Source organism: Podarcis gaigeae, assembly GCF_964106915.1.
Source record: "Podarcis gaigeae genome assembly, chromosome: 8".
Classification (NCBI taxonomy): Eukaryota; Metazoa; Chordata; class Lepidosauria; order Squamata; family Lacertidae; genus Podarcis; species Podarcis gaigeae.
Window position 1 is genome coordinate 65,958,215 of NC_139684.1, and position 27,952 is coordinate 65,986,166.

The following is a 27,952-nucleotide window of genomic DNA, read 5'->3' on the forward strand; positions in this document are numbered from 1 at the left end:
CAAGTCGGACTAGCTAAGTATTGTCTATGCCAGGGGTTGAAAACCTTTGGCCTGCCAGGCCTCCCCATTTGATATCAGATGTGAGATGATGAAGGGTAAAGCAGGCCCTGCAATGGAACCACCAGGAGCTGGGCTCCCAAAGGATCCTTTACCCTGGAACAAAGTGTGCTTTCAACTACCCATTGGAAGCTGATGGTGCGGTAGGTGCACACTTTGCACAAGGAGAAGGAAGTGGTTTGATGGAACTGCTTCTCTCTCCCAGTCTGCTTATATACCACCAGGGGGTGGGGGAGATAAAGGAAATAATTCTTTCTCCCCACCCCCCCACAGCTGCCGCTCCTGCTCCTGCTCCTGGTGTAAACAAGAGAAGAAAGCCTAGATTTTTAAAACACAGGCTTCCTTCTCTTCCTCCTCCAGGGCAGGAGAGCCGCAAGCAGAGAAATCTTTCTCAGCTTCATTCCCTAAGGGATTTTGACAGGTAGCTGCCAATTTTGGCCCTTCAGGCTGATCTTGATAAGGATCTTGTCTGTGTAGCTGAAAAAAGATTCCCCACCCTTGGTCTACACTGGCTGGCAGTGGCTCTCCAGGGTGTTAAGCACAGAAAGATTTCTCGTACCACCCCTACTTGATTTTCCTTTTAGGTAGGTATCCGTGTTGTTCTGACGCAGTCAAAATAAATAAAAAAATTAAAGAATTGTCCAGTAGCACCTTAGAGACCAACTACCGGTAATTTTGTTCTGGGTATAAGCTTTTGTGTGCATGCACACTTCTTCAGATACACTGAAACAGAAGTCACCAGACCCTTATATGAAGTGGAAGGGTGGGGAGGGGTATTACTCAGAAGGGTAGTAGGAAATCTGTTGACGACTGTTAACGACTGCAATTAGTCTGGGGGGGAGCAATGGATAGTATGCAGATAACCAAAAACAGCTTTAGCATATGTAATGAGACAAGAATCCAATATCTCTATTCAGACCAGGTCTCTCCATAGTTTTCAGTTTAGTAATAAGTTGTAATTCAGCAACTTCTCTTTCAAGTCCAGAATTTCAGAAACAGACTTGTCACAACTTATTACTAAACTGAAAACTATGGAGAGACCTGGTCTTGCATTTTTTAATTTTTAAAAATTGATTTTCCTTCTCTCTCTTTCTTCCCCGATAAGGAGGTTACTGGGGGTCAAACCACTGACTTTCTGTATGCAGGACACTGAACCATGGTCCTTCCCAGCTTATATGGTCGTCGGAGGTCTCTGCAGGCCCCTCTTCCAAGCCATACCTATCATCTGCTCTTCTTGGTGTGTTTGCTTAACTGGTCCTTGAATTCTGATAATGCCTCTTCCTTGCCTGGATAAAGGAAAGAGAGAGGGGTGTGTGGTAGAAACTAGGCTACTGTGCATATGTAGAATTGATGTCCATCTCTCCGCCCACTTTTGCTTCTGGCCCCGCCCACCACTGCCACGGGCCCCTTGGGAGGTTACCCAGAAGGCCTGAGGAAACGTTTCCCACCGCTGAGGTAACCTAAGCTCACCTGATCACACACTTCTGGAGATAACTGGAAAACAACACAGCTGTTATTTATTTCTTTATGTGTTGAAATAATATTTTAAGAGGAGAGTTAAAACCCTGCTCCCCTTAACCTAGAACTATGAGACAAATAAAAATCTCCAGAAAACTCAACACTTGTACACACACGCCTCCCAAGCATTATTTTGGCCTGGATTTTCAAAAGTGCTTCCCCAATTCTGGAAGTCGTGTTGCCATAGTAACAGTCTCTTGAGTGATTTATGGCTCCCCTGCAAAATGTTTTGGATATAGCAGGCCAACCAAAGGCAGGCTGAGACAATTCAACAGGAGAATACTAGGTGTGGGGGGTATTTAGTCATTTAAATGGCAAACCTATCTCATCTGCACTTTCCAAAACAATATGACAACCAAAACACAGCCGTGCTTTGAAATTTGTACTTAAATGAATTTTGCAAAGCAGCTCTCTGGGCAAGTAAACAAAGAGACGAGGCACAGAGTTGGATCTGGCTGGACTAAGTTTCCAATACTGTTGCTAATTCCCGCCCCCATAACTGGAGTCCAGAAAGTATGTGCCCACAGGCTGCTCCACCATATGTGCCAATAAGTCCCTATGGCTCCACAGTGCCTCCGAAATTACTTACTCCTTGAGTTTTGAATATGTGCTATTTGCACAGGTGTGAGGAACCATCTATGAGCAATCTTCATAGCATGGAATTTTCTGCAACTGAATAGAATAGTTTCAAAGAACAGGGTTTATTCCACCAGCTCCGGCTTTCATGCATCCCAGGGACCATTCAGAAATTCAGTGTGTGCCTGTCATGGTCATGCAGAAGGAAACTTATCTATCTACTTCAGTGGCCGTTCTCCAGCATTCCTGTTAGTGCCTCCTCCAGCCTTTGCTCTACGGCTGTTTTGAACTACCACATTGGGGTAGGCTGATTGGGTGTGCATGACTACTTGCCTGTGAGTTGGATCTGGGCTAAAACTTTGTCTGCGGCTCTTTTGCTAATTGCTCAAAGCACTTCTCACACCCGACAAGAACTCTGTAAGGTAGGCCAGTACTGTATGTACTAACTTGCCTGCTGACTTTGTCCTAGTAATCCACTAGGGGGCGATTTTAGCTAATGTTATTCTCAACTTGCATTCTTACAGGTTTTCCCAATTTAACCATTTGTCTGGTGCTATTTTATGCATTCACTTTGCAGGTATGTGCGTTAAAGTTGCCAGGAAAGGCTTATAGGCCAGCATGCATGATTAGAAGAGAGAGTTTATTTCTTCAGGCAGTTGTATGTGCTTACTTATTGTGATTGCACACAATGAATGACATTCTCCTAAATAAAACTGAGTAAGTTGAATGGATCAAATCCCTAGGCTCTTTGTGCCCTGAGTCTTGACAGGGGACAATGGGCATCAATGGAAAATTTGACTATCCCTTTCAAGCCTACAGCCACACCACCCTGAATGCACCCAATCCCATCCGATCTTGGAAGTTAAGCAGGGTCAGGCCTGGTTAGTACTTGGATGGGAGACTATCTCTTTCAAAAGCTATCTGACACAGGTTCCCATACCAAGCATTTTTCCCTAGCTGAAAAGGGTCCTTGAACTCTGATAGTGCCTCTTACTTGTCCAGATGGAGGACAGAGAAGTGCAGGCAGAAGGGTGTAGAAACTAGCCTATGGCACAAAAAGGTAGCTTTTCAGTCTGCTTGTGCTTCTGGCCCCGCCCACAACTGGCATGTGGCCCCTGGAAGGTTGTTCAGGTGGGAGTGTGGCCCTCCGGCTGAAAAAGGTTTCCCACCCCTACCTTTAACTGGCCTGCTGTCCTCAGGTGTGGTGGAAGATAATGTGACAGCTGTCCTTAAAGATCTGCAGTGGCTGCCTGTTTGCTACACAGGCTGATTTAAAGTGCTGGCTTTGATCTATAAAGCTCTATACCAGGCGTCAGCAAACTTTTTCAGCAGGGGGCTGGTCCACTGTCCCTCAGACCTTGTGGGTTGACTGTATTTTGGGGTAAAAAATGAACAAATTCCTATGCCCCACAAATAACCCTGAGATACATTTTAAATAAACGCACACATTCTACTCATGTAAAAACACACTAATTCCTAGACGGTCCGTGGGCCGGATTTAGAAGGCGATTGGGCCGGATCCAGCCCCCAGGCCTTAGTTTGCCTACCCATGCTCTATACTGCTTTGGCCCCAAGTACTTGAAGGATTGCATCCCTTCCTTCTGGGTGACCCATGCTGTAAGATCTGTGGAGCAGACCCTGCTCATAGTTCCACCTACAGCTACAGTCCATGGTGTGACTACATGCAGCAGGGCCTTTTAAGTTGCTGCACCCCAAGTGTGGAATCCGCTCCCCACAGGAATGCAGCTGTGTTATGTGCTGGATCAAGACACAGTTGTTTCTGGAGGCCTGACCTGATGCTTATGGTGACATGGAGGTTCTTTTTAAAAACATGTATATTTTTTTACAGTTGTGGCACCAGTATTATAGCCTCATCTGTATTGGCTTTTGAAGGCATCTCTATTGACACAGTCATTCCCCTGATCACTCAGTGTCTTGTTTTAATTGCTGTGTTGTTTCAGTTGGATTGCTTTAGTTCATACTTTAATTATGGGTCTCTATATTTCAGTGTTTTATGATACTGCTATACTGCATATCTCCCAGTATGGATTTTTATATTTCAGTATTGTGCAATTTATTCTTATGCTTTGTGAACTGCATAGAAGCCTATTTTGGCATTAAGCAGTATAGAAATATAATAATAAGGGTGGCGCTGTGGGTTAAACCACAGAGCCTAGGACTTGCCAATGCGAAGGTCGGCGGTTTGAATCCCCGTGACGGGGTGAGCTCCCGTTGCTCGGTCCCTTTTCCTGCCAACCTAGCAGTTCGAAAGCATGTCAAAGTGCAAGGAGATAAATAGGTACCGCTCCGGCGGGAAGGTACAGTGTTTCCGTGCTCTGGTTCACCAGAAGCAGCTTAGTCATGCTGGCCACATGACCTGGAAGCTGTACACCAGCTCCCTCGGCCAATAAAGTGAGATGAGAGCCGCAACCTCAGAGTCGGCCACGACTAGTCCTAATGGTCACGGGGTCCCTTTACCTTTTTAAATATAATAATAGTAATATGAAGATGGGTGATGCAAAACCCATAGGGTTGTTAATTAATTAATATATACCACTTACATGCCAAAATTACTTCCGAAGCCAGCAACTGGATCCTTTCTGATTTTTATAATTTTAACTTTCGTAATTCGTATTTTATTTACATTGTTGCTTTTATCACCTTTGCATCGATGTGTGCATCTCACAAATGCTTTTCTGTAGCACTCTTTGGGTTTAAAAGGCAGGACAAAAAAAATAATGACATTTCCCCTAATCACTGCAGGTAGCAAAACCTCCAGGGCAGGCCTGGGATCATGTGCAGAGTGGGTGGTGGAGAAAAACACACTGCACGCGCGCATGGACACCTTTTTATTCACCATTACCGTATAAAACTTCCAGGATGGAGCCTGCTTCTTAACTGCAGCAGCTCAAATTAAGCGGGCGAAGCTCTTCGTTTTGGCGAAGGCTCTTTGGGTTCCGTTTACGCACGGCGGCTCCTCAGCATAAGAAACGGACGCGCGCCGCGGCGTGCGAGGGCGGCGAAGACCCGCCCCTCTCCGGCGGGGGCGGAGCTGCTAGAGCCCCGCCGGCGCACCTGCCTGCCCCACCCCCTTGAATTCCTCCCTCGGTCCCCGCCCGTGGGCGCCTCTGCTCGCCGACTCCTCCTCTTGCTGCTGCTGCTCGGCTGCGTCCCCGGGAGCCCCGATCACTTTACAGGCGATCATTGTTCCCAAAGTGAAAAACAAGCGCCACTCTGAGCTGGGCGCTCGCTGCTGGCGCTGCTGCTTGCTCCGGAGAGGACCCAGACATGCCTCCTGCTGCGGCCCGTGCCTGGCACCTGCGGGCGGCGCTCCTCTGCGCCCTGATTTGCGCGCACGGCGGGGTCCCCAGCCAGGCAGGTGGGTGAGATCCGGCGTGGGTTTGTCTGTCCCCCCCCCCGCCCTTCCTAAGCCCCATTCCATTCCACCCCAGCCCCCTCCACTGGGGGAGGGGTCTCTCTCGCTCTCGGAAGGGGGGCGGCGTGCGCGCGGGAAGTTTTGGAGCTCTCGCTTTCCCCGAGGTGGGCTGGATCGTGGGCCAACGGCCGGTTCCTCCGAGCCACTCAGGACCTAGCGGTAGGCGGGCGAGTTTGCTTCCTGGGACAGGGTTGGATCGACCCGACCATCGCTCCGCGAGAGACTCGACGTTACTTGCGGCTCTTTAGTGGGTAATAAGGCGTTACTGTACTTTGATCCACGAGGAGCCTCTCCGGGAAAGAACTTGGAAGTTCTCTCCTTGGTTCATTTCTTAACCAGAGAGCAGCGCCTGCTCTTCTGAATTGCCGTTGCACGCGTGTTCGTTGGACTCCAACTCCCAGCAGCCCCAGTACGGCCGGGATGGTGGGACTTAAGAGTCCAGCAACAGCTTGAGGGCCACAAGTTTTTCATCTCTGCTTTTAGAAGAAGTCACTCTCATGTTGGCGTTCATGCTGTGCATATAGGCCATCATTTTGGTTTTATTCTTGAACTTCGGAGGAATTCAGAGCAACATTCCTGCCGTTGTCCCCATTAATCCTCACAACAATCCTTTGAGGTGGGTTCGACTGCTGTATATGTGTGTCTCTGAGAGAGAGAGGGACCCAAGCGCAATGAGTGGAGCCACTCTAGGTTTGAAACCAGCTTTCTCTTCTCAAAGTTTGATGCTTGATATAGGCCAAATGTATAGCCAGTGTGCAAATGGATGTTTAGCATTTGATTTAAGAGAAGCTTGGCACACAGGAATTGCTCACCACAGACCTGGATAATTCATAGAATAGATAACCCTTTCTGTCACATTGGAATGAAAATATAGGCCTGCTATGTGGCAGGTGTGGAAACAGGCAAATTCCACGCTAGAGATCATTCCTGAAAGAATTGGAAATTAATAAGCTGATATCGTAATGCAAATGCTGGGTACAATTCTTGCCACTTCTCGCCTCAAAAATGATCTTGTAGAGTTGGGAAATGTTTAGGGAAGGGCAACCAAAATGCTCAAGCAACTCCCCTATGAAGAAAGGTTGCAGTGTTTGCATGCTTTTCCGTTTTGAGAAAAAGCAAGTAAGAGGCAACATAATAGGAATGTATAAAATTAGACATGGCGTGGAGAAGGTAGGTAGGGAAAAAGCTCCGTCCCTTTATAACTTGTGAATTCGTAGACATCCAGTGAAGCTGAATGTTGGAAGATACAGGACAGATAAAAGAAAATGCTACACAAAGTGAATAGTTAAACTGTGGAGTTTGTTCCCACAGGAGGCAATTATGGCCACCAACTTAGATGGCTTTAAAAGAGGATTATACAAATAAACGGGGGATACGGCTATCCATGGCTACTACACGTATTTGCTATGTTCTGCCTCCATGGTTCAGGATGTTGCTAGAAACCACTGAGTGGGGCAGAGATTTCGCCTGTGCTCAGGTTTTGTTTGTGGGCTTCCCATAAGCTCCTGGTTAGCCGCTGAGCCATGTGGGCCAATGGCCTGATCCAACCGACTCTTCTTATGTTGATGCAGGGCTTCTTAAATTTGCACATTCTTCTGCTGGTCACCCCAGTGCTAATTCAGGTGCAGGCTGGGATGCTGCCTGGGATGCTGAGTGGGCCTGAGCCTTGGGAAGTAGTAGGCTGTCCGGATGAAAAACAGGACAGGCCTTCTGCTCCTTTAGTAGTTGTGTAGAAGAGGAAATCTGAGCTTTGTCATACAGTTGCACTTGCAGAAATGTCATCTTCTGCTTATTAAAAGTTCAGAAGCCCTATCCACCTTTGCACTTGGACACTCTGTGAAGGCATGCTGCCACACAGAAAACTGTATGTGAGCCCAGCCACTGGTCAAATGGATGTGTAATTTAAGGGAGTGGCTGTAGAAGGTGCCATGTTCAATCCCCAGCATCTGGGCTGGGAATGCCACCCCCCTGCCTGAATCCCTGGAGAAGCCGCACACTGCCAGCCAGCATAGTAGGTCCTGAACAAGGTAATAAGAAGGAATCAGTAATAAGAGAATTTCCTGTGTTCCTAATTCAGCAAAGATCTGCCATCCAGCCATGTTCCTCTTTGGAGGGAAAGGGTTATGGGGAATGTCAGGCATTCATTTGTACATATGAATGTCTGATTTGCATCTATACTCACTTAACCTGGTAATAAGTGGAACACATTTGAATGAAACAGCCTGCTCTTACCTTTGTGTAGGACAGTGCAGCTGTGAGTGTTTGAACTGCTTCCAAAAGCAGACTAATGGAAAGAAATTAATGTTTTCATCGGAGGCGTTTCTCTGGGTGCTGCACCTGAGGGAGGTGTACAAGGTGGTCTTTTCAGTGGTGGCCCCTGCCTGTGGAATGTTCTACCCAGGGAAACCTATCCAGTACTGTTTCTGTTAATCTTTATGCAGCAGACTGAATCTAGAAAGCTCTGAGAAATAGAAATAACTTTCCCTGTTGATAAAATAGACCACAAGGTATGTTATAGGCCAACTTCCTTGCAGAGTATGTTACACAACTGGGGAGCCACCACTAAGTAGGCCCTCTTCAGAGTTTCCTCCACAGAAGATGCATGTTAGCATTATTTAGCTCTCATCCCTCTCAGTGTTCAATCTAGGGCATTTAGTGCTGTTTAGTAATGTTGTAACCTAAGAAAAAAGGGCTCCCACAGTTGCTTTTCTCCTACTCTGGGTGGTTTTTCAGTCTGCTTTGCATGCAGAAGGTCCCAAGTTCAATCCTTAGCATCCCCAGTTAGGGCTTAGAATGTCCCCCATCTGAAACCCTGGAGAGGTGCTTCCAGTCAGTGTAGGCAATACTAAGTTGGCTATGCCAATGGTTTGGCTGGTTATATGGCAACCTCCTATGTTCCTTTGTTTGTATGAACAACCTAAGATTCAGTGACCTCTCTGGTTGACATGTGCTCTGCAAACCTGTCACTTAAGGTTTTCCAGGATGCCTGTTGGCTGAGGAAGTGAATCAACACTTTATCTATGTGTCCTCTCTCACTATGGATCTGTACCACTGAGCCCTAGATGTAACCTTGGCACCAAGCCTTTGCCAAGTTGCTGTTGCCTAATTAATGTTGCGAAGTTGTTGTTAGGGTGCCAGTGCCAGTTGGATGCATTGTAAGTGTAATCTGAGTCCTTGGGGTTGGGACGGGAAAGGAGAGACGGTAAATAAGTGACCTCTCAAAGAAGCAGAAAAGGCTTTAAAGCAAAGGACGACAAGTGTTGTACAAGTGCTTTAAAAATGCCCCCCCTCCCAAGATCCCTTGGGCTCATCCCGAGAAAATTACCCCATAAAAACAAAAGGCTCCCTGATTCTTCAAGGGGTGGGCCTCGTCTCAGTGGTAGAGCATCTGCTTTGCATGCAGAAGGTCCCAGATTTAATCCCTGCCATCTCCCTCCCTGTAAACCTGGGGAGCCATTGCCATTCACGTGTAGACAGGACTGTACTAAATGAACAACTGGTCTGATGACTCCGTATAAGGCAGCAAACTACTGTATATTCCTTTTGGAATGCCTTGATGTTTGAGTTGACAAGGCCTTTGCCCTAATTTTCCCCAAAAAGCTCTTTTTAACGTGCTAAGATCTGTACAATCCTTTTCACCCATCTTTTCAGGGCCCCTTCAAGGAAGGTGCTGCTGTTCCCGTTTTGCAGACGGGACCCATAGAAAATGGTTTGTCCCAGGTCACCCAGGGAAACCCAAGTCTACAATTCCGTGTGTTCTTTTTCCCCAGTGAGTTCCATTCAGTTGTCAGGCTGACTTTAGTAAGCATGGATAGATTGGGGTGCAAGTTTCCTAGTTCAGTCCTTTTCTCACTATACTGCATGGCACACCTGTCTGGCACTTTTAACACCTGTATAGAAGTGGGGTGTCTCTGTTCAGCAGCTAGGGTAAGCATAAGTCATTTAACAACTACAGCAAAAGGGGTGGTCTCTCCTGGATCTTTTGCTATTCAACTTTACTTCCTTACATATGTGTCATTCCTCTGTGCTTGACTTGGTTAGAAAGCAGCAAACTGTTACAGTTTGTTTTTAAAATGTGCAACCTGCTTTTCACAGGTGCCTTAAAATGACTCACAAAGAAGACCAAATACAACATACAAAATATAAAGCATAGACTGAAACATCTGTAGGAGGGGAGAACATCAGAGCTGCACTCCTGAAATAAAACCATTTTGGCATCTGAAACTTCGCCAGGGCAGTGCCTGCCTGGTTTCTACTGGGACGGTGATCCAGAGATTTGGGCCCACTGTCCTGAAGGCTCATGTTGACATGAGTCGTGCTTCTGCACCATTGGGAGCCACTAATAGTGCTGCCCCAGATGATATTGGTGATTGGCCTGGGACATACTGGGCAAGACAGTCCTAAAGGTATCCTGAGCCTAAGCTGTTCAGGGCTTGCACTTCTTCAAGAACCTTGAACCTTGCTCAGTAGAAGACGGGAAGCCAGTGCAGGTCTTTTAGCACAGGTGTCATACATTGGCTGTAGTCTCTTCCCATCTCCAGACCAGATCCGAGGGCAGCCCCACACAGAACAACACATTGTGGTAATTCAGCCTTGAGGTTGTCAGTGCCTGAACTAATGTAGTCGGGTCTAAGGCAAGAGCCCAGCTCCTGCGGGGAACTGCAGGAGATTGTGGCAAGTGCAGGTTGCTAATGACCCAAGCGCAACTCAGGTGAAAAATTGCACTCCCTGGATGTCCCCCTTCTATGCAGGTATTAAAACTGCCAGAACTGGTTCTCCCTTAATAATGCATCTAGTCACTTGTTCGCTCAGGGTATCTGAATGTTCCATGCAGAAAGCAAGGCTCTGCTGTGAACTGGCATTTAATTGAGTGGAGATCTGTGACACTGCTGAGACCCTTGTCTCACTGCCGACTCGCAAGTCTCCTTCTCCCTCCTTGGTTTTGTAAGCAGCTGCATAGGAGAGACTAGCACAGCACAGGGCTATTTTAACTTTCAGCTGCAAGCATGCATGTATGGTCAATCAGCATCAGGGATCAACTTCATTGAGCATCTCCCATGCTCCTTCCTTGCAGACCACCCACTGCTAACTCCCAGAGCCCCCTAACTGTGTTCTCCTTAATAAATTTTATTTACTTTGCAACATTTACACACTGCCTGACTGTAATAAAACCTCCAAGCGGTTTGGAAAAATAAATTAAAAACATCAAGATGATCAAAACATGTATTTAAGGACATTCCAAAACCGATTTGAATCAAGCAAAAATAGATTAAAACACATGTCACCACCCTAGATATCTGGATAGGCTTGCCTAAACAAACACAAGCAAGTGCTGAAAAGAGGCCAGCAAAGGTACCTGCCTGATGTCAATAGGCAGGGAGTCCCAATGTGTCGGTGATGCCATGCTAAAAAATCAACTTCTCACAAGTGCAGAAGGAGTATGGCACCTGTAAGAATAGCAGTTTCACAGATCACGGTCGGCATACATGGGGTAAGGCAATTCTGCAAGTGAACTCCTTGCAGGGATGGAGCATGCTTGACCATCCATCCAAATGTTGTTGGGACTCCATCTCTCACCTACCTGACCCTTGGCTATATGCTGGTGTGAGTTGGGAGTGCAACATCCTCTCTGTGCTACCTCTTTTTTTAAAAAAAGATATTTATTAAAGATTTTCTTAATACAATAGAAAAAAACCAGACAAAATAACATATAACTTTACAATAGCCATATTTTCTTCGCTTCTTTGGACTTCCTCACATCTCTCGTTCCAAGTTTATCAAACTTTACCCAGCAATTTATCACCTTGTTTCAATTCTTATTTTATAATTTTCCAATATTGTGTCCCTAATTTTAGATATTTTTACCCAAACCTTAAAAGCTTAATTTTAGCATAATATTTATCCAAAATTTATCTTTTCTTGTATTTTCACTTATCTTCATATTCCTTTCAACTAACTTAATGGTGCCATATTATTTATAATCTTACATCTTTCTTAACATTCATACAATTTACAATATTTTTGTAAATAGTCCTTAAATTTCTTCCAGTCCTCCTCCACAGCCTCTTCTCCCAGGTCTCGGATTCTGCCAGTCATTTCTGCTAGTTCCATATAGTCTATCAGTTGCATCTGCCATTCTTCCAGTGTGGGCAAATCTTGGGTTTTCCAGTGTTTGGCGACAAGTATCCTTGCTGCTGTTGTTGCATACATAAAAAATGTTCGGTCCTTCTTTAACACCCTCTGGCCAACGATGCCTAAAAGAAAGGCCTCTGGTTTCTTAAGGAAGGTATACTTAAATACCTTTTTCAACTCATTATATATCATTTCCCAGAAAGCCTTAACTCTAGGGCAGGTCCACCAGAGGTGAAAGAACGTTCCTTCAGCTTCTTTACATTTCCAACATTTATTGTCAAACAAATGGTATATTTTTGCAAGCTTGACTGGAGTCATGTACCACCTATATATCATTTTCATAATATTTTCTTTCAAGGCATTACATGCCGTAAATTTCAAACCGGTGGTCCATAACCTTTCCCAGTCAGCAAACATGATATTGTACCCAATGTCCTGTGCCCATTTTATCATAGCCGATTTAACCGTTTCATCTTGTGTATTCCATTTTAACAGCAAGTTATACATTCTTGAAAGTACCTTAGTCTTAGGTTCTAGCAATTCCGTTTCCAACTTTGATTTTTCCACCTGGAATCCTATCTTTTTATCCAACTTAAAAACCTCTTTAATCTGAGCATAATGTAACCAATCTCGCACTTTATCTTTTAGTTTCTCCAAACTCTGCAGCCTCCAATTATCTCCATCTTTTTCTAATATTTCCCAATATTTCGGCCATTTGGCCTCCATATTGAGTCTTTTCCGGGCCTTAGCTTCCATTGGTGATAACCACCTTGGGGTCTTGTTTTCCAATAAGTCTTTATATTTTGTCCAGACATTAAACACTGCTTTCCTGACAATATGGTTCTTGAAAGCCTTGTGACTTTTAACCTTGTCATACCACAAATATGCATGCCATCCATAAGCATTGTTAAAACCTTCCAGATCCAAAACATCAGTGTTTTCAAGAAGCAGCCAATCTTTCAACCAGCAGAAAGCTGCTGATTCATAATACAACTTTAAGTCTGGCAGGGCAAAGCCCCCTCTTTCTTTAGCATCAGTTAATATCTTGAACTTAATTCTGGGCTTTTTGCCCTGCCAGACAAATTTGGAAATATCTCTTTGCCACCTCCCAAAACACTCCATTTTGTCCACAATCTGTAAAGTCTGGAACAAAAATAGCATTTTTGGCAATACATTCATCTTTATAGCAGCAATTCGGCCCGACAAGGAAAGTTTCAATCTTGACCAACCTTCTAAATCCCTTTTAATTTCTGACCAACACTTTTCATAGTTATCCTTAAATAGACTCAGATTCTTAGCTGTTATGTTTACCCCTAGGTATCTTACTTTTTTAACCACGTTTAACTCTGTCTCTTTCTGAAACCTTTCTGATTCTCAAGGTGTGTGCTACCTCTTTCCCTCTCCAATTGAGGGAGTGGCAGCAGGGACAAAGGAAAGGAGTACCAGGTTCTGTTGCCTCGCCCTCTCCTTTGGAAGCAGAGAGGGAGAGGAGAGCAAGGGTGTGGGTAGCAGCAGCAGCAGTAGCAGCAAAGAGGAAGAGGTAGCCCCCTTGAAGGCATCATGTCTGAAAGACTGGAGCCAACGCTGACCTGCCTGCCCCCATAAGAGCTGTTTCAATGCCCACAGTTAGTGATATGCCTCTTTGAGTTTCTGGTAGTGGGAGGAAACAATTGTGGGATAATTCCAGTTGTCCCAACAGAGCCGTGATGATGTGAGTTTTCATTGATGGTAGGATGCAAGTCAATGTCTCTTCAATGGAGGCTAGTCCATTAGGGTCAATGAGACACTGCCCCATCGACATATTCTCCCTTCAACCAGCCTCTCTGCCTGCCTTCTTCCTTACAACCATTCCATGGGGGTGGCACTCTGTGTTGGCCTTGTAAACTCAGGAGGGAGGAGGGTGTGGGAAATACTTCTCAATGGCTTTGGTGCCACCTGCTGCTGTTCTCTGTGCCTTCTGGCTTACCTGTCCCAGTGGGCACCCCTGAATATCTTGGAGGTGTCTCAGCATCATTATTATTACTATTATTTATTAAATTTGTATACTACCTTTCGTCTGCAGATCTCAGGGCAGTGCACAGCAAGGATCCGGGGCAGTCAACATGGTGCATTCCAAATAAATAAAACTCCCATCATTTCTTGTTATTAGCCACATTGTGGGGGTGGAGGTGGCTGATAGGAGTTGTCGTTCCCAACAACGGATGGAGGGCACTACCTTGGCTACCTTGAGAGTGAAATTGGAAGGTGCAACTCACCTTACTTGGAGCCAAAAGGCACATTCTGTAGACTTGCATTCCTTTGGTCTTTGCTCTTTCTGAAAATGGCTTGGAGGCAATCTGTGAATAGCACAGGGTGTCATCCAACTCTATAGATGAATGGTGGTGTTTGCTGAAAGTTTTGCAAGAGGTGCAAAGACCAGGTGACCAAGGAAGGTGCTGGGCTTCTTGCATGGTTTTCTCTTTTTTACCAGCTGTGCAAGAAGAGGAAATTTCAGCGTGCGGGCAGTTTGCCCTGCAAGGTGATGAGAAGCTGCCCTAACCAAAATTCTTCTGCACACCTTTCAAATGTACAAGGGCCTTGTCCTCTTATACCAAGTGAGACCATTGGTCCGTCTAGCTTGGTTTTGTCTACTGAGCAGTGACTTCAGAGTTTCAGGAAGGGGACATCCCTAGCCCTACCTGGAGATGCCAGGGATTGAGCTTGGGACCTTCTGCATGCAAGGCAGATGTTCTTCCACTGAGCTATGGCCCTTCCCCCATGCTTGCAAAGAAGTCCTGCAGCTCTCTCTGATGCCCGTTTTACCTCACTCTGATTTGAATGGGGTTTGCTTCCAAGTGCCTGCACGGAATGGCAGCCTCGTGGATGCCCATAACTGCCCACGGTCCTGCAGATGGGAAAGTGGGAATAACTTTCGTTAACGCTTTCCCTCGCAGTGATTTGCTTATTCTGGGGGTTACTGTTTGAGGCCCCATCTGTAGTGTGGCTGAAACAGATTGAGAGAGATTTTGAAACAGCCGGTGCGCCACACACACACACTCCACCCCCCATGCCTCTTGCTGTCCGATAAAGCATGCCAGGATTCAGAGGAGTCAAGTAAAGCGTCTGATTTGTGAGCATCTTTCCTTTTGCCACGATAAAAATAACTCGACTTGTCGAAACCTGCCAGAAATCTGGAGAGCAAAGTCCCGCTTCCTGATTGGCTACAGTACCAATCCCTCACTGCTAGGCAAAGCTCTGTAGTCAGAATCCCGTATCCATGGCAATAGGCCCCGTCAGCTTTTGAACTTTTCCACCGTGGAAAGGTAATTGGTTAGCTTGTATATTCGCATGAGCAGAGAAGACTCACGCTGACTTGGACACCTATCCATTGCTTGTTGACAAGTCAGCTCCAAGTGAGTGGGTGTCACCTGCTTACCGTTGCCTCCCAGTTCCAAATTCTTTCCTGTCCTGTGTGTGCCGACTCGGAAGTAAGCCCTGTGGGAGCAGGCTGATTGGCAGATTTCTTAGATACATCTCACCAGTGTGATTTTTTAAAAGGATATTTGGAGGGTTGGGGGCAGCGCAGTTTGACCTCTTGAGACCCCTCCTGCTCGCACAGAACTGCCACATTTTCAGCTCAGAGCAAGAGCTCATCTGGGCTCAAATCCCCGCTCGGTCACGAAGCTGTCACTGGGTGGCCTTGGGCCAGTCGTCCAGTCTCTGCCTCACCTTGTAGGGTTGTTGTGGGGATTAAATGGGGAGGGGGAAGAGAGCTACATACAGCGTCATGAGCCCCTTGGAGGAAAGGTGGGATATAAATGTAATAAAGAAATAAAAATGTGGTTGCATTCAAGGATAGGCAATACACTCTCTCATATTTAACCCTATGCCCAGAATATCCTTTAACTAACTGCTGTGTGGCTGATGTGTAAATTTCCACATATCAACAAAACTATTCATCAAACAGAGAAGAAAGGCAGCAGGGTCTTGGAGAGGAGAACACACGAAGGCTGTGTTGTTCCCTGGCAACTGGTATTTAGAGAGATGGAGCCTCAGGTGGTAGAGACTTCATACAGCCGTGGTGACCAGTGGCCTTAATCTCCAGTGAATTTATCTTAAAGGGACCCCTGACCATTAGGTCCAGTTGTGGCCGACTCTGGGGTTGCGGCGCTCATCTCGCTTTATTGGCCGAGGGAGCTGGCGTACAGCTTCCAGGTCATGTGGCCAGCATGACTAAGCCGCTTCTGGCGAAACACAGCAGCGCACAGAAATGCCGTTTACCTTCCCGCCAGAGGTACCTATTTATCTACTTGCACTTTGACGTGCTTTCGAACTGCTAGGTTGGCAGGAGCAGGGACCGGGCAACGGGAGCTCACCCCGTCTCGGGGATCCGAACCACCGACCTTCTGATCGGCAAGTCCTAGGCTCTGTGGTTTAACCCACAGCGCCACCTGCGTCCCTGAATTTATCTTGCCCCCTTTTAAAAGCTGTTAGGCTGAGAGGCAATGGCTGGTCCCAAATCACCCAGTGAGCTTCATGGCTAAGTGGGGATTTTGGCCCTGGTCTCCCTGGTCCTGGTAAAACGCTCTTTAACATATGGCGAAAAAAACCAAACCCTCGGGCACCTGAGGTTTGATTAGAACAAGGACTTGTGCCCTAGTTGTCAAACTCCAACTCCCATCAGCCCCCGTCAGCATGGTGGTTGGGAATAATGGGAATAAGAATCCAACAACAACTGGAGGGCCCTAACAAAAATTCAGCATCCTCAGAAACTGACCTCTTTTATTGCCTTCCCCAAACTAGTTCCAAACCTTGTTTTCTTTCGTATGTAAAATTATCATAGCATATTTTTATGACCGGGAGAGAAACTTGCCAGTATAAATCCTCTTTTGAATCTTGTTCTATTGGCATGCAGAAGCATAATCTCTGATGGGGGAGGGAAAAGAATTCTCTAGGTAGATTTCATAAAACAAAGCTACGGATTTGCTATTAATAAGCTGTGACTCATGTGTTTTTTTTCCTAGCTCGTTTTTTATTTTTAAAAAATTGAGTGTCAGCAAGTGGATGTGGGGCGAGGGAGGGGGCTGCCATAAAGAGATGGCATTCCATGGTAATAGGATTTAGGATTAATGTATGTCATGGTAGATGGAAGGAATGTGGGTGGGGGAGTTTAACCATTCGTTCTTTCCCATCATCCCCCATCTATTCTAGTATAGGAGTCGCAAGTTTTAACTAAAGGAAACCATTGTTAGGACCAATGAGGCTAGATGTTAAGCAAGAAATCTGTAACTCTGAAAGCAAGGGGAGAACCACGTATGCCACCTTGAGTTCTTTGGAGAGGAGGAGGGATATAAATTAAATAAATGAAGTGTCTGTAACTGAACTATGAGTTGGTTATCTTAAAAATGATTTCAGTGTTTACGTGTTGCTTTTCGCAGGATTCTTTGTATGAGAACCTGGGTTGAAGGGTGGTCAAAAAATATAATTTAGGATTATAATTAAAAATGGGTGCAGAGTGGAAGACCGACAAGGGTTTGGAAGCAGATATTACAAGCCTGAGCCTGCAGATTGCGCCAGCCCTAAGCTGAAATGGAGAAGTGTTGTGTGGGCTTTAATTAGATTCGGTCATGCTTGATGCGAAGTCATATTGGGTTTCACCAAAGGCTACAGGCACTTTTGGCCACACTTGGAAGGGAAGGTTACACTGACGTAGCCGGGATCATAGTTCCTCTTGCAGCTAAGCTGCATTTGTGGCTGTGTGTGTGTGTGTGTGTAAAGTTTCTTGCTTGGAAGCTTTTTGAAAATTGTTTTAAATATGACAAGTGGGCCCTTTTATGGAAGCATAATAGAAATAGTTTGCTCTTGGCTGTATAACTGCTTTGCCCCATAATTCACTGCCGCTGCTTATCATGGTCAACTTAAAGGAAACAGCTGTCAAAAAAGAGAGACAGTGTGGTTTAGCAGTTAAGAGTGTTGCACTTGGCATATCAGGGTTTAAATCCCCTCTTAGCTAAAAAGCTCACCGATTGATCTTGAGACAGTCATGAGGGCTGCCGCTCAGTGGTAGAGCATCTGCAGTGTGTGCAGAAAGTCCCAGGTTGAACCCCTGGCATCTCAGGTGGGGCGGAGAATGTCCCCAGTCTGAAAGCTTCTACCACTCAGTTTAGCCAATACTGAGCTAGATGGACCAATGGTCTCACTCGGTATAAGGCAGCATATTGGGGTAGCCAACATGATGTCTTCTAAATGTTGTTGGACAACAGTTCCCATCATCTCTCCCTGTTGGTTATGCTGTCGGAGACTGATGGGAGCTGGGAGTCTATCAATATCTGGAGGGCACTTTTTTGGCTTCCCCTATCTTAGCCTGGGACGCGGGTGGCGCTGTGGGTAAAAGCTCAGTGCCTAGGACTTGCCGATTGTATGGTCGGCGGTTCAAATCCCCGCAGTGGGGTGAGCTCCCGTCTTTCAGTCCCAGCTCCTGCCCACCTAGCAGTTCGAAAGCACCCCTAAATGCAAGTAGATAAATAGGTACTGCTTTATAGCGGGAAGGTAAACGGCGTTTCCGTGTGCTGCACTGGTGCTGGCTCGCCAGAGCAGCTTTGTCACGCTGGCCACGTGACCCGGAAGTGTCTTCGGACAGCGCTGGCTCCCGGCCTCTTAAGTGAGATGAGCGCACAACCCTAGAGTCGGACATGACTGGCCCATACGGGCAGGGGTACCTTTACCTTTATCTTAGCCTAGCCTAGCTTGTGAGGGTTGTTGTTGTTAAAATTTGTATACTGCCCTATACTCAAAGGTCTCAGGGCAGTTACAACGTAAAATCACAATATAAAAACACAAAATGCATAATCGAAACAAAAACAACCCACTAAGATACAAGGGGCTGGGAAAGAGAACTATGCCTGGCACTGTCAGCTCCCTGGAGGAAAGTTGGGATATTGGTGCAGTAATAAAGCAATAGATAAAATAAAAGCAGGTCTATATGACATAGCCTGTGTGAAGCAGATAACTTTTCAAAAGTTTGCAAATTGTATTAGAGACCCATCTAGTTTTCAGTGATGGGAGGTTTCCACACTTTGAAGTGTGAATCCTTTTCTTCTTCTTTTTTGCAATAGAGGTTGCCAGCTTTTGGGTGGCCCTACACACCACTCTGTCCGGCCCTTGGAACTGTCCCAGGCCATGCCCCTCACTGGCCCTGCTTCCCAGCCTCTTTGAGTGCTTTGGCTTGTCTGGAATGTGTCCTTGAACTCTGATAGCACCTCATGCTTGACTGGAGGGAGGGTAGAGAGGGGTGTGTGCATTCATTGCTCCACCCCCTTTTGCCTTTGGCCCTGCCCAACACTTGCACGTGGCCCCTGAGAGGCTGCCCCAGGAGGGAATGGGGCCCTTGGTCTGCAAATGACTCCCTACTCCTGGTGTAAGGAAAGTCAGGTCACCAACAGTTTCTGATCTTCTCGTGTTCAACCGAAAGCCTTCATCTCCCGAAGGCCAGGTGACTTATTGAGCATGGAGTGCAGTGGCAGAAATGTAATCCAACATTTATGGGTTTAATAAAAGTTGAATAAGCTTCCATGCGCTGCAGCCTTATCTGTGCTCCAGCATGCAGAGACTCTTGGCAGTTCCGCCACTGGCAGGTCAGCATCGATACATAAAACAGGCGAGTTTGGTGAGAGCTCATTCCGCATGTGTTGTGCATGCAGGCAGCTCTTCTGGGTACGGTACATTCAGTGCAATCTCCTCCAGATAGCTGGGTACTCTTCTAGCATGTTGCCACAGCTGTAATAGGCAGCAGCTTTTAAAATATTTATGTATTTATAGCTGATAATAGAATTCACAGTGTCTTGATAACGAAACTGATGGCGGTGGTGGTGATTTGTACAGCACCTAGCATTTTAGAAACATGGCACAGATGTTTTCCAGACTACAGCACTCCCTGCCTGCCTGGGGGCTCACAGTCGGATAGACTGGGTACTAAAGGGGGAAAGCAAGCAAAAATTTAAGTGCTAAAGTTCCAAAAAAATATGTGATTGTTTTTCCTCATGGCTGGCTGGAATGGCTGCTGACCAAACAGCAGTTGGTGCCTGGTTGGCTGATGGTTTGGGCCTCAGTTAAGATATGTTATTATTTTTTCCATTAAGTGGCATATGCATTTTATGAATACAGTGGTACCTTGGGTTACAAACACCTCAGGTGCAAACACTTCAGGTTACAGACTCTGCTAACCCTGAAGTAGTACCTCGGGTTAAGAACTTTACCTCAGGATGAGAACAGAAATTGTGCAGCGGTGGCACAGCGGTAGTGGGAGGCCCTATTAGCTAAAGTGGTACGTCAGATTAAGAATGGTTTCAGGTTAAGATCTGCAGAACGAATTAAGTACATAACAAGAGGTACCACTCACATGAAATCAAATCAAACCATGATAGCTAAATAAAACTTCCATGTTCAGAGGCAGGATAGCACAGTATCAGATACCAGAGGATTCCATCTCTGAATCCTTTAATATATCTACGCTTGTGTGTGTGTGTGTGTGTCTTTACAGTTTTTCTAATAGTGGGGGCTGTAGCATACAGGACCACAGGCAAAATGTGGGGCAAAGATTCCAGAAATCAACAGGCCGTTGGGTATCTATACAACCCCAGACCACATAGTGCTCCACTTCCTGTTTTTTGTTTTCTCTTGCAGCCTACTCCAAAGTGGCAAGGCAGGATTCATACTTGCCTGAAAACTCAGCCTGTTCCTTTTTTGCTAATTTGCAGGAGAATGCAAAGAATTGGAGTCATGTGACAAGTGCATTGAAGGAGATGCTACTCTGAACATCACGAACTGCGTGTGGATGCACTGCCGAGAGTCAGAGGAGAAGCCAGGTGAGCTGCGGCAGGTGGGGGCGGGGATGCTTGCCAAAAACTCAGTTCATACACCTTGCAAAGAATGGCCCAATTCTACACGTTCTCTGCAAAGTGGAACATACTTGACTAAAGTAATTCCATTTCCCTGCCTTATCCTCCCAGTGCTTTGAGTTTTTGTAATGGCTTCCCTCTTCTCCCCCAGATGGTCGAAGAATTCCGTCATGGTGTGTGTGCTACATAATGCTGCTGGGTCCAATGATTTGCTCACTTAGCTCAGTATTGTCTGCTCTGACTTACCATCACCTGCCACCTCTTTTCAGTGGATGATGCATGTGCTCTGCCATTGCACTGTGGCTACTTCTTCAGCTCAATATTGTCTACTTTGACTGGCAGCAGCTCTCCAGGGTCCCAGGAAGAGAAGAAATAGTTTGGGAGTAAGGGGAAGGCAGTTGGAGAGCCAGAGAGGATGGGTGGAGGTCATCAGGGAGAGCAGGAGCTTCGTCAAGCTCTTCCAGCACCTGAACGTCTCTTCATGCATGGAGTGGAGATGCTGTGTATATCTCCAAAAGTGAAAATCAAAGTTGTTGAGTGTCCCCCCAAATCATTTTGGGACTTTTCTTTGATTTTTAAAGAATTTTTTTTTTTAAACTAGCCCAACTTGCCATACATCCAGGTTTTCCAGGACATTTTGCTGAGCGTCATTTTGCAGAGCGATTCCCGGACGCGTCTGGGAGAACCCAGACGTCTGGCAACCCTAAATATGTATATCTCATGCATCACTGAAAACCAAGACAATGTAATTTCCAGGTAGTCACCCATCCAGGCACTGACCAGACCCAAACCTGCATAGCTGGTGGCTTGTGGATCTTCAGACCGTACCCTAGGACCAGGCCTTGCATGCAGAAGGTCTCAAGGTTCAATCCCTACCATCTCTTGTTAAAAGGATTCGGCACCAACCAGATGATGGGAAAGACCCTCTTCTGAGACTTGGATAGACAATACTGGACCAGATGGAGAACTAGCCTGACCGCTTCCCTTTGTTCCTCTGAGCAGTCTGCCAGAGCCACCCCACCTTACACATTACCAAGATGTTAGGAAGCCATAAAATGGTGCATCCAGCCCTTTCCTGCCTTCTCTGGCTGGTTCTGGCTCTCCAGTGGGGCCACCAGCCCCTTCTCATTGAAGGTCCCAGAATCTCTGGCACATATGCCTTGCACTGCGTCAGTTGCCACCTTCTCCAAGGACCACTCAGTCCCTGACTTGCTGGAGGCAATATGCCTCTGAATAAAAGTCACTGGGAATCACAAGTAGGGAAAGGATGCCTCAGGCCTGATCCGGCATCCTTTACATGGCCTTCTGCCTTCTGCTTGTCTTGCTTGAAAGCAAAAAGCAAAGGACCTTGCTATTTTAAGGTCTATTCCCTGGCTGATACTTGGAAATCCCTCCTTCCATTTTGCTGGGAGTTTGTGGCTACCCCTCTGAGTGGAATCGCCTCAAGCTCTGCATCTGTGTCGGTTTGTGTACTTCGTTTGTTGCCATGACTGCCATCCCCAGGGGGATAGATAGATGGGAGCCACAAAGACACAGCCTTCTGCTCTCTGCTGGTTCAGAAACAAACTCCCATCTCACAACGTTGTCCTGGAAGCTCCTGCCGAAGGGCTTATCTTTGTATGGAGAAGAAACAGGGGGTGGTGTCCTGCTCATTTCCTCGCTGCTACCTGGCCCTTTTGTCCACTTCATCAGGTGTGCAGACTACCTGGAGCCCTACTTGCTACAGCAGGTGGAAGAAGGGCAAGGCGAAAGATGTGAACTGGGATGGGAGAGATTGGGTTAGGAACGTAGGAACCTGCCTTATGCTCAGTCAGACCATTGGTCCATTCACCTCAACATTGTCCACACTGACCGGCAGCTGTTCTCCGGGATCCCAGACTGTGTTCTTTCCCAGACTGAGATGCTAAGGAAAGAACCCCAGGGCCTTCTGCATGCAGAACAGACGCTCAGCCATTGAGCTACGGCTGCTTCCCAATACAAGAAGCTGCCTTATACTGAGTCAGACCTTTGGTTCATGTAGCTCAAACAGTCCCAGGAAGTATAGCCAATGGTGGGGGGGCAGTGCCCCCTGGGTGCCATCTCTAAGGGGGGTGGCAAGAAGGCACCCTGCGGGGGGCTTGCCCCACCTCCCCTGGGCGCAGCAGCGCAAGCTGCCAAAATCGTGCAGCCGTCACGTGCGGAGGATCCTCCGCTTGTGACTGCAGCAGCGGTGGAGGGATCCCACCGCTGTCCATATGGCGCTTGAGCAGCGCCGTCGGCAAACTGCCCCACGGCGCATGCGCAATACCGCTATATACTGTGCATGCTACGTACGGGGCACGCACATGCGCAGTATGTAGCAGCAATGCGCATGCGTCACACGTACGCCGCAAGCACATGTGCCTCCAGGCTGTTTGCCCCGCACCCACCACTGGGTGCTGGTTAGCCTTCCTTCACCCCTGTCTGGAGGGCCAAAGGGTCCCCACCCCTGATCTCAGGTGAAGGGATTTTGGACAGCAGTTCCATCTCACACCCAGCAAACTCTAGAGTGGATCCTTCTTTCAGGAAAGGTTTGGGTTGTCAGGTTTCCTCTGGTGCTAATTCCCTACTCCACATTCTTTACTATATAGTTAATACAAGTTACAGGTAGGTAGCTGTATTGGTCTGCTATAGTCGAAACAAAATAAAAAAATTCCTTCCAGTAGCACCTTAGAGACCAACTAAGTTTGTTATTGGTATGAGCTTTCGTGAATCTGAAGAAGTGTGCATGCACACGTCTCTAAGGTGCTACTAGTTAATACAACTGTGTATCCCTGTATAGGGAAGTTTTTAATGTTTGATGTTTTATTATACTTTTATATTTGTTGGAAGCTGCCCAGAGTAGCTGGAGCAATCCAGTCAGCTGGGCAAGATGTTGTTGTTGTTGTTGTTGTTGTTGTATTTACTTACTCACTCACTCACTCCTGTGTTAAATCATGCTTGCTGTTGACTGCTTCCCTCTTGCCATCACAATTGTGTGGTGAGGAGGGCAGCTGGGTGATGCCTACTTAGCTCCCCTCACCATCTCTTGCATCTGCATTAGCCCCGTCTTCCACACACGTTGGGGAGGGGGAAGATCAGATGACCTGAGCCTGCTCTATGCAAGCAGGATTCTAAATCGCACCCGGAGCCTAAGGTCCCATCTGCACCATGCATTTGAAGCATTCTTAGACCAATTTAACAGTCCTGGAGTCATGTTAAGAGTGCTTAGAATTGTAGGTCTATGTGGCCAGGAGCTGTAACAAGCTGCAGTTCCTGGGATTCTTTGGAGGAAGCCATACGGTGTGCGTGTGACCATGGAGTGTAGCCAACATGGCAGCTTCCAAGCGTTGTTGGACTGCAACTCCCATCAGCCCCAGCCAGCATGGCCAGTGTTCAGGGATGATGGGAGTTGTAGTTCAGCAACATCTGGAGGACTTCTTGTTGGCTAGTGATCTATGTGTGACTCCTCTCTCCAGACCTTCACCCAACGTTCAGGGGTGGGAGAGGAGACAGCAGTCATGGCACATGATGCCAGTCACGTGATGTGAACCCCAGAATAGGGCTTGTCTTTCACTTTGTTTCTGGTTGCGTAGCCCTGTATAAAACTGGAGGAAATGTGTGTTTGTTTGGAGACATGCAGGATTTTCAATGTGACTTGGTTTCTCTCCTCTATCCTCAGGTTCTGGTAGCTGTGTTGTGAAGGGAGAGCCGGCCAAGGAGAAGTGTCACTTTTACAATGTCACTTCCAGGTGTGAAGGTAATGCTTTTCTGCCCAACCACTGATTACCATGCTGTCTGTTAGGCCTCATCATCTGCCTCAGGACCTTTGCCTCTGCCTGTTCATTCTGGAACCTGATCACCAGGACCTCCTCAAACATTTTTGTTGCTTCTGACTCTTGATACAGAAGCAAGAAAGAATTAGGGAGACATCCTGTTCTGGGTGGGGTGGCACTTCCTCCCTGAAGGATCAGAAAAGTAGCTGGGGTGGGGGGGGAGACTCCCTGATCTGGAGGGCCACAGGTTCTTTATCTCTGACATATAGGACACTTTCACATGACCAGCTGGAGGAGTCCTCTTCAAACCATTTGCCCATCTGATCCAATATAGGCTGCCCTTACTGACATCTTATCAGGCATCTTTATGGAATTTCTTGCTATAAGGTACATAAGGGTTCATTCCTAGCTATTGATGTTAACAGCTGTTTATGTCTATTTATTCATGTTCTACAGCTGTCTAAATAAAAACAGCACTAAATAAATAAATAGTTAAATCACAAAAAGCAGATGCATTTAAAACAGAACTGAAACAATACAAAATATTCGCTCGTGGCAAATATCCATTTATCCAGCTATGAAAGCTTGTCCTACCATGTTCGGTAGTTTCTAGAAAGTGCAGACATTGGGAGCCAATTGTATCTCGACACAGGCAAGATGGTCTCCATTAAGATCTAGCTCTGTCCTGTGAGGCAGTAGATAACAAATCTTTGTCTTCTTCCCTTCAGGTATTTGAATGACTACTTTTTTATTAGTTTGCTCTAATTATTCTACTTTATATAAATGTAGTGTGGCTTTTCTTGTCACCGAGTGTGCATAACCCTGAGTGTGCTTCTCTAATGTGATGATCTGCTTGGATAATGCAATGTGTGGTAGGGGAATTTTCTTGTAGGAAAGAGGTGTGGGTTGACCTCCCCCCCCCCACCCCCTGCTAATGATGGTTCTTTTCTTAGCATCCGAAACAACCACCAAGCAACCTCCACAGCCAACCACCAAAGAGCCTCCAAAGCCAGCCACTAAGGAGCATGAGATCATCACACTTGGTAAGTGTGAGTCCCCTTATCTTTTGCGCATTGGAGAAGGGGAGGGTTTGAATGTTGGTGAGCTAGTGCTAGAGCATCTCCAAGTGGGGAATGCAGAGCGGCTTCTTGGTGGTCATATGTGCTCCAGGCACTGTTTTCCTTAGCAAGCCCTTCTGTTGTGGTAAACACTTGTCACTCAGGGAACAGGACCAAAGCTTACCTTGAGACATGAGAGCAAACATGGCTTGACTGCATCGTCACCTTACCTAAGTAGAACTAGGATCTTTCCTATCAAACATCCATTTCCAATAATAAATGTTAGGTTTCTTGTTTTCCTAAACCCAGAGTCTCAGTGTGATTGTATCCAGGGCAATGTGTGCTTCTCCAACAATTTGGACTTTTAGAAGACATCTGAAGGCACCCCTGTTTAGGGAAGCTTTTAATATTTGATTAATTATTGTATTTTAATACTTTGTTTGAAGCCGCCCAGTGTGGCTGGAGAAGCCCAGCCAGATGGGTGGGGTATAAATAATAAATTGTTGTTGTTGTTGTTGTTGTTGTTGTTGTTGTTATGATTCAGTTCAGATTCTGCTTAGAATTTAACTCCAATTCTTACCACCTACAAGCCCACAACATGTTCCCAATCCTACATGGAAGGTGATTCAGACCTTACCTTTGAAAAATGACTGTGCTTTTAGCAGCAATTTAGAAGAGAGCAAGACTTCCCACCACTATTTCAGGTGAAAATTAAGGGGCTTTAATAAAATAAAACAGATCCTTTTGCTATTGCCAAGAGGCCTGGCAAGCTCTTGCTGTACAGCATTGCTGGTTTGGATGAGAAAGCTTAACAAGGCAAGCCAAAGGAACGGAAAGGGAAAAGCTAGCTAATAAAGAAGTGAAGGAGAGATGGATGTATGTGTTCTCAGAGAGAATGAATCTTCCTGCCGAAAAGAAGAGCAAGAATTGAAGAGCTTTGGGCTAATTAAAGTGAGTAACTCTATCCTGAATCCTTGTGAATTATTGATCCAGTGCAGGCTCCCGACGGGAAGTTGTATGCGCTCATTTATCTCTGCGTGAGCAAAGGCTCCTGTTTTTCGGCTTCCACACCAGTCTTGCCCACACTGTGTTTAACTGCTTCCTCTGTTCCCTTGCAAAGTGCACCCCTTCAGTAGCAATGCTGCAGCATTGCGTGGCTGCTTTTGTGATGGAGATGCAAAACATGGGTAGTGAATGCACAGTCCATGGAACGAAGGGTTAAGTTCTAGCAGCTAAGCCTTTGCAATACAACCTGTACATCAGCTGACTAGCGTGGCATGGTGGAAGACAAAAAAAGAAGAAGCTTGCAACAAAATGATGCTTTTCGATCCTTATATCTTGTAAAGTGAGGTGTAAGGTTGGCCAGGAGGTGCCATTTCAGACACTGCCTGCCCAGTCACCTAATCTCTTTCACCATCAGGAAAGCTTAAATTGTTCCTTAAGGGGATTTTTGACTGTGAGCCATTAACATTGCTAGGGGGAGTTTTTGGCAAAAGCAGGAATTTTAGGCTGCAGAGGCTGTTGGAATTTCTGTGCAACAGATCATCATAAGACTTGCAAGGGGCTTGGTACCCCCTGTACGCTGTAGGGAATTCTGGAGATAACCAAGAGTATGTACCACTCTGGCAAGACAGTGCACAGGCAGGTAGATTCTCAGCCAGCATACCAGATGGAGCTGGTAGACAGCCACCCTGGATACAGAATTAACCTGCACCTCCATGGACAGCTGTGAGTCCAAAATGACTCCCAGGCTGCACACCTGGTCCTTCAGAGGCACAGTTACTCCTTTCGGGACCAGGTAGTCCCCCATACCTGCCAGCCTCCTGCCCCACCAAAACAGTACTTCTTTCTTGTCAGGATTCAGCCTCAATCCATTAGCCACCATCCATCCTCCAACTGCCTCCAGACAGTAATACAGTGGTACCTTGTGTTAAGTACTTAATTCGTTCTGGAGGTCTGTTCTTACCTGAAACTGTTCTTAACCTGTGGTACCACTTTAGGTAATGGGGCCTCCTGCTGCCGCTACGCCGCTGGAGCACGATTTCTGTTCTCATCCTGAAGCAAAGTTCTTAACCTGAAGCACTATTTCTGGGTTAGTGGAGTCTGTAATCATAGGCGCCGACTCCATGGGGCCTGAGGGGGCCCGAGCCCCCTCAAAAATTCGTTTGGGGGGCTCCGCCCCCCCAATAATTTAAGAAAATTATTACCGTAAATTTCGCTCTATAACACGCAGATTTTTTCTCCTAAAAAGTAAGGGGAAATGTCTGTGCGTGTTATTGAGTGAATGTGTGGTCCCTGGAGCTGACTCGCCGGAGCGCAGGGGCAAAAATAGGCAAAAATCAGGCAAAAATAAGATCGTGCGGGTCGGGCGGAGGGAAGGCGGAAGCTGCTGCTTTCCTGCATTCTGCCTCTGGGTCTTACTGCCCACCTGCTTCTGTTGCTGCGTTTGCTCAAACTCAACAAAGAGCAGGGAATCCCCTGCCCTCCTGGCAAGCAGAGGGTTAAGGAAAGGATCGAGTCCTTCCT

General features: G+C 46.6%; 1 protein-coding gene and 1 long non-coding RNA gene across 5 annotated transcripts in view; one reads left to right on the forward strand and one right to left on the reverse strand.

Moving 5' to 3' along the window:
• Positions 1-1,149: 1,149 nt before the first annotated feature.
• The window catches only part of LOC310849985, a 33,505-nt gene continuing 6,702 nt past the window's right edge, over positions 1,150-27,952 (reverse strand). The window contains exon 3 of one of the 3 annotated variants that reach the window (XR_014567165.1): positions 1,150-1,343. This is a non-coding gene — a long non-coding RNA (uncharacterized lncRNA). Of the gene's footprint in view, positions 1,344-25,714; positions 25,814-25,966; positions 26,694-27,952 lie in introns of those variants that run through there. The other 2 variants (XR_014567166.1, XR_014567167.1) reach the window with 2 other exon arrangements.
• Positions 5,199-27,952, forward strand: part of CD164L2 (CD164 molecule like 2) — a 38,943-nt gene continuing 16,189 nt past the window's right edge. The window contains exons 1-4 of one of the 2 annotated variants that reach the window (XM_083751004.1): positions 5,199-5,530; positions 20,455-20,562; positions 24,275-24,352; positions 25,322-25,411. In XM_083751004.1, coding sequence (XP_083607130.1) covers positions 5,440-5,530; positions 20,455-20,562; positions 24,275-24,352; positions 25,322-25,411 — 367 coding nt within the window. In that variant the 5' untranslated portion in view covers positions 5,199-5,439. The remainder of the gene's footprint in view (positions 5,531-20,454; positions 20,563-24,274; positions 24,353-25,321; positions 25,412-27,952) is intronic. The other variant, XM_083751003.1, reaches the window with a different exon arrangement.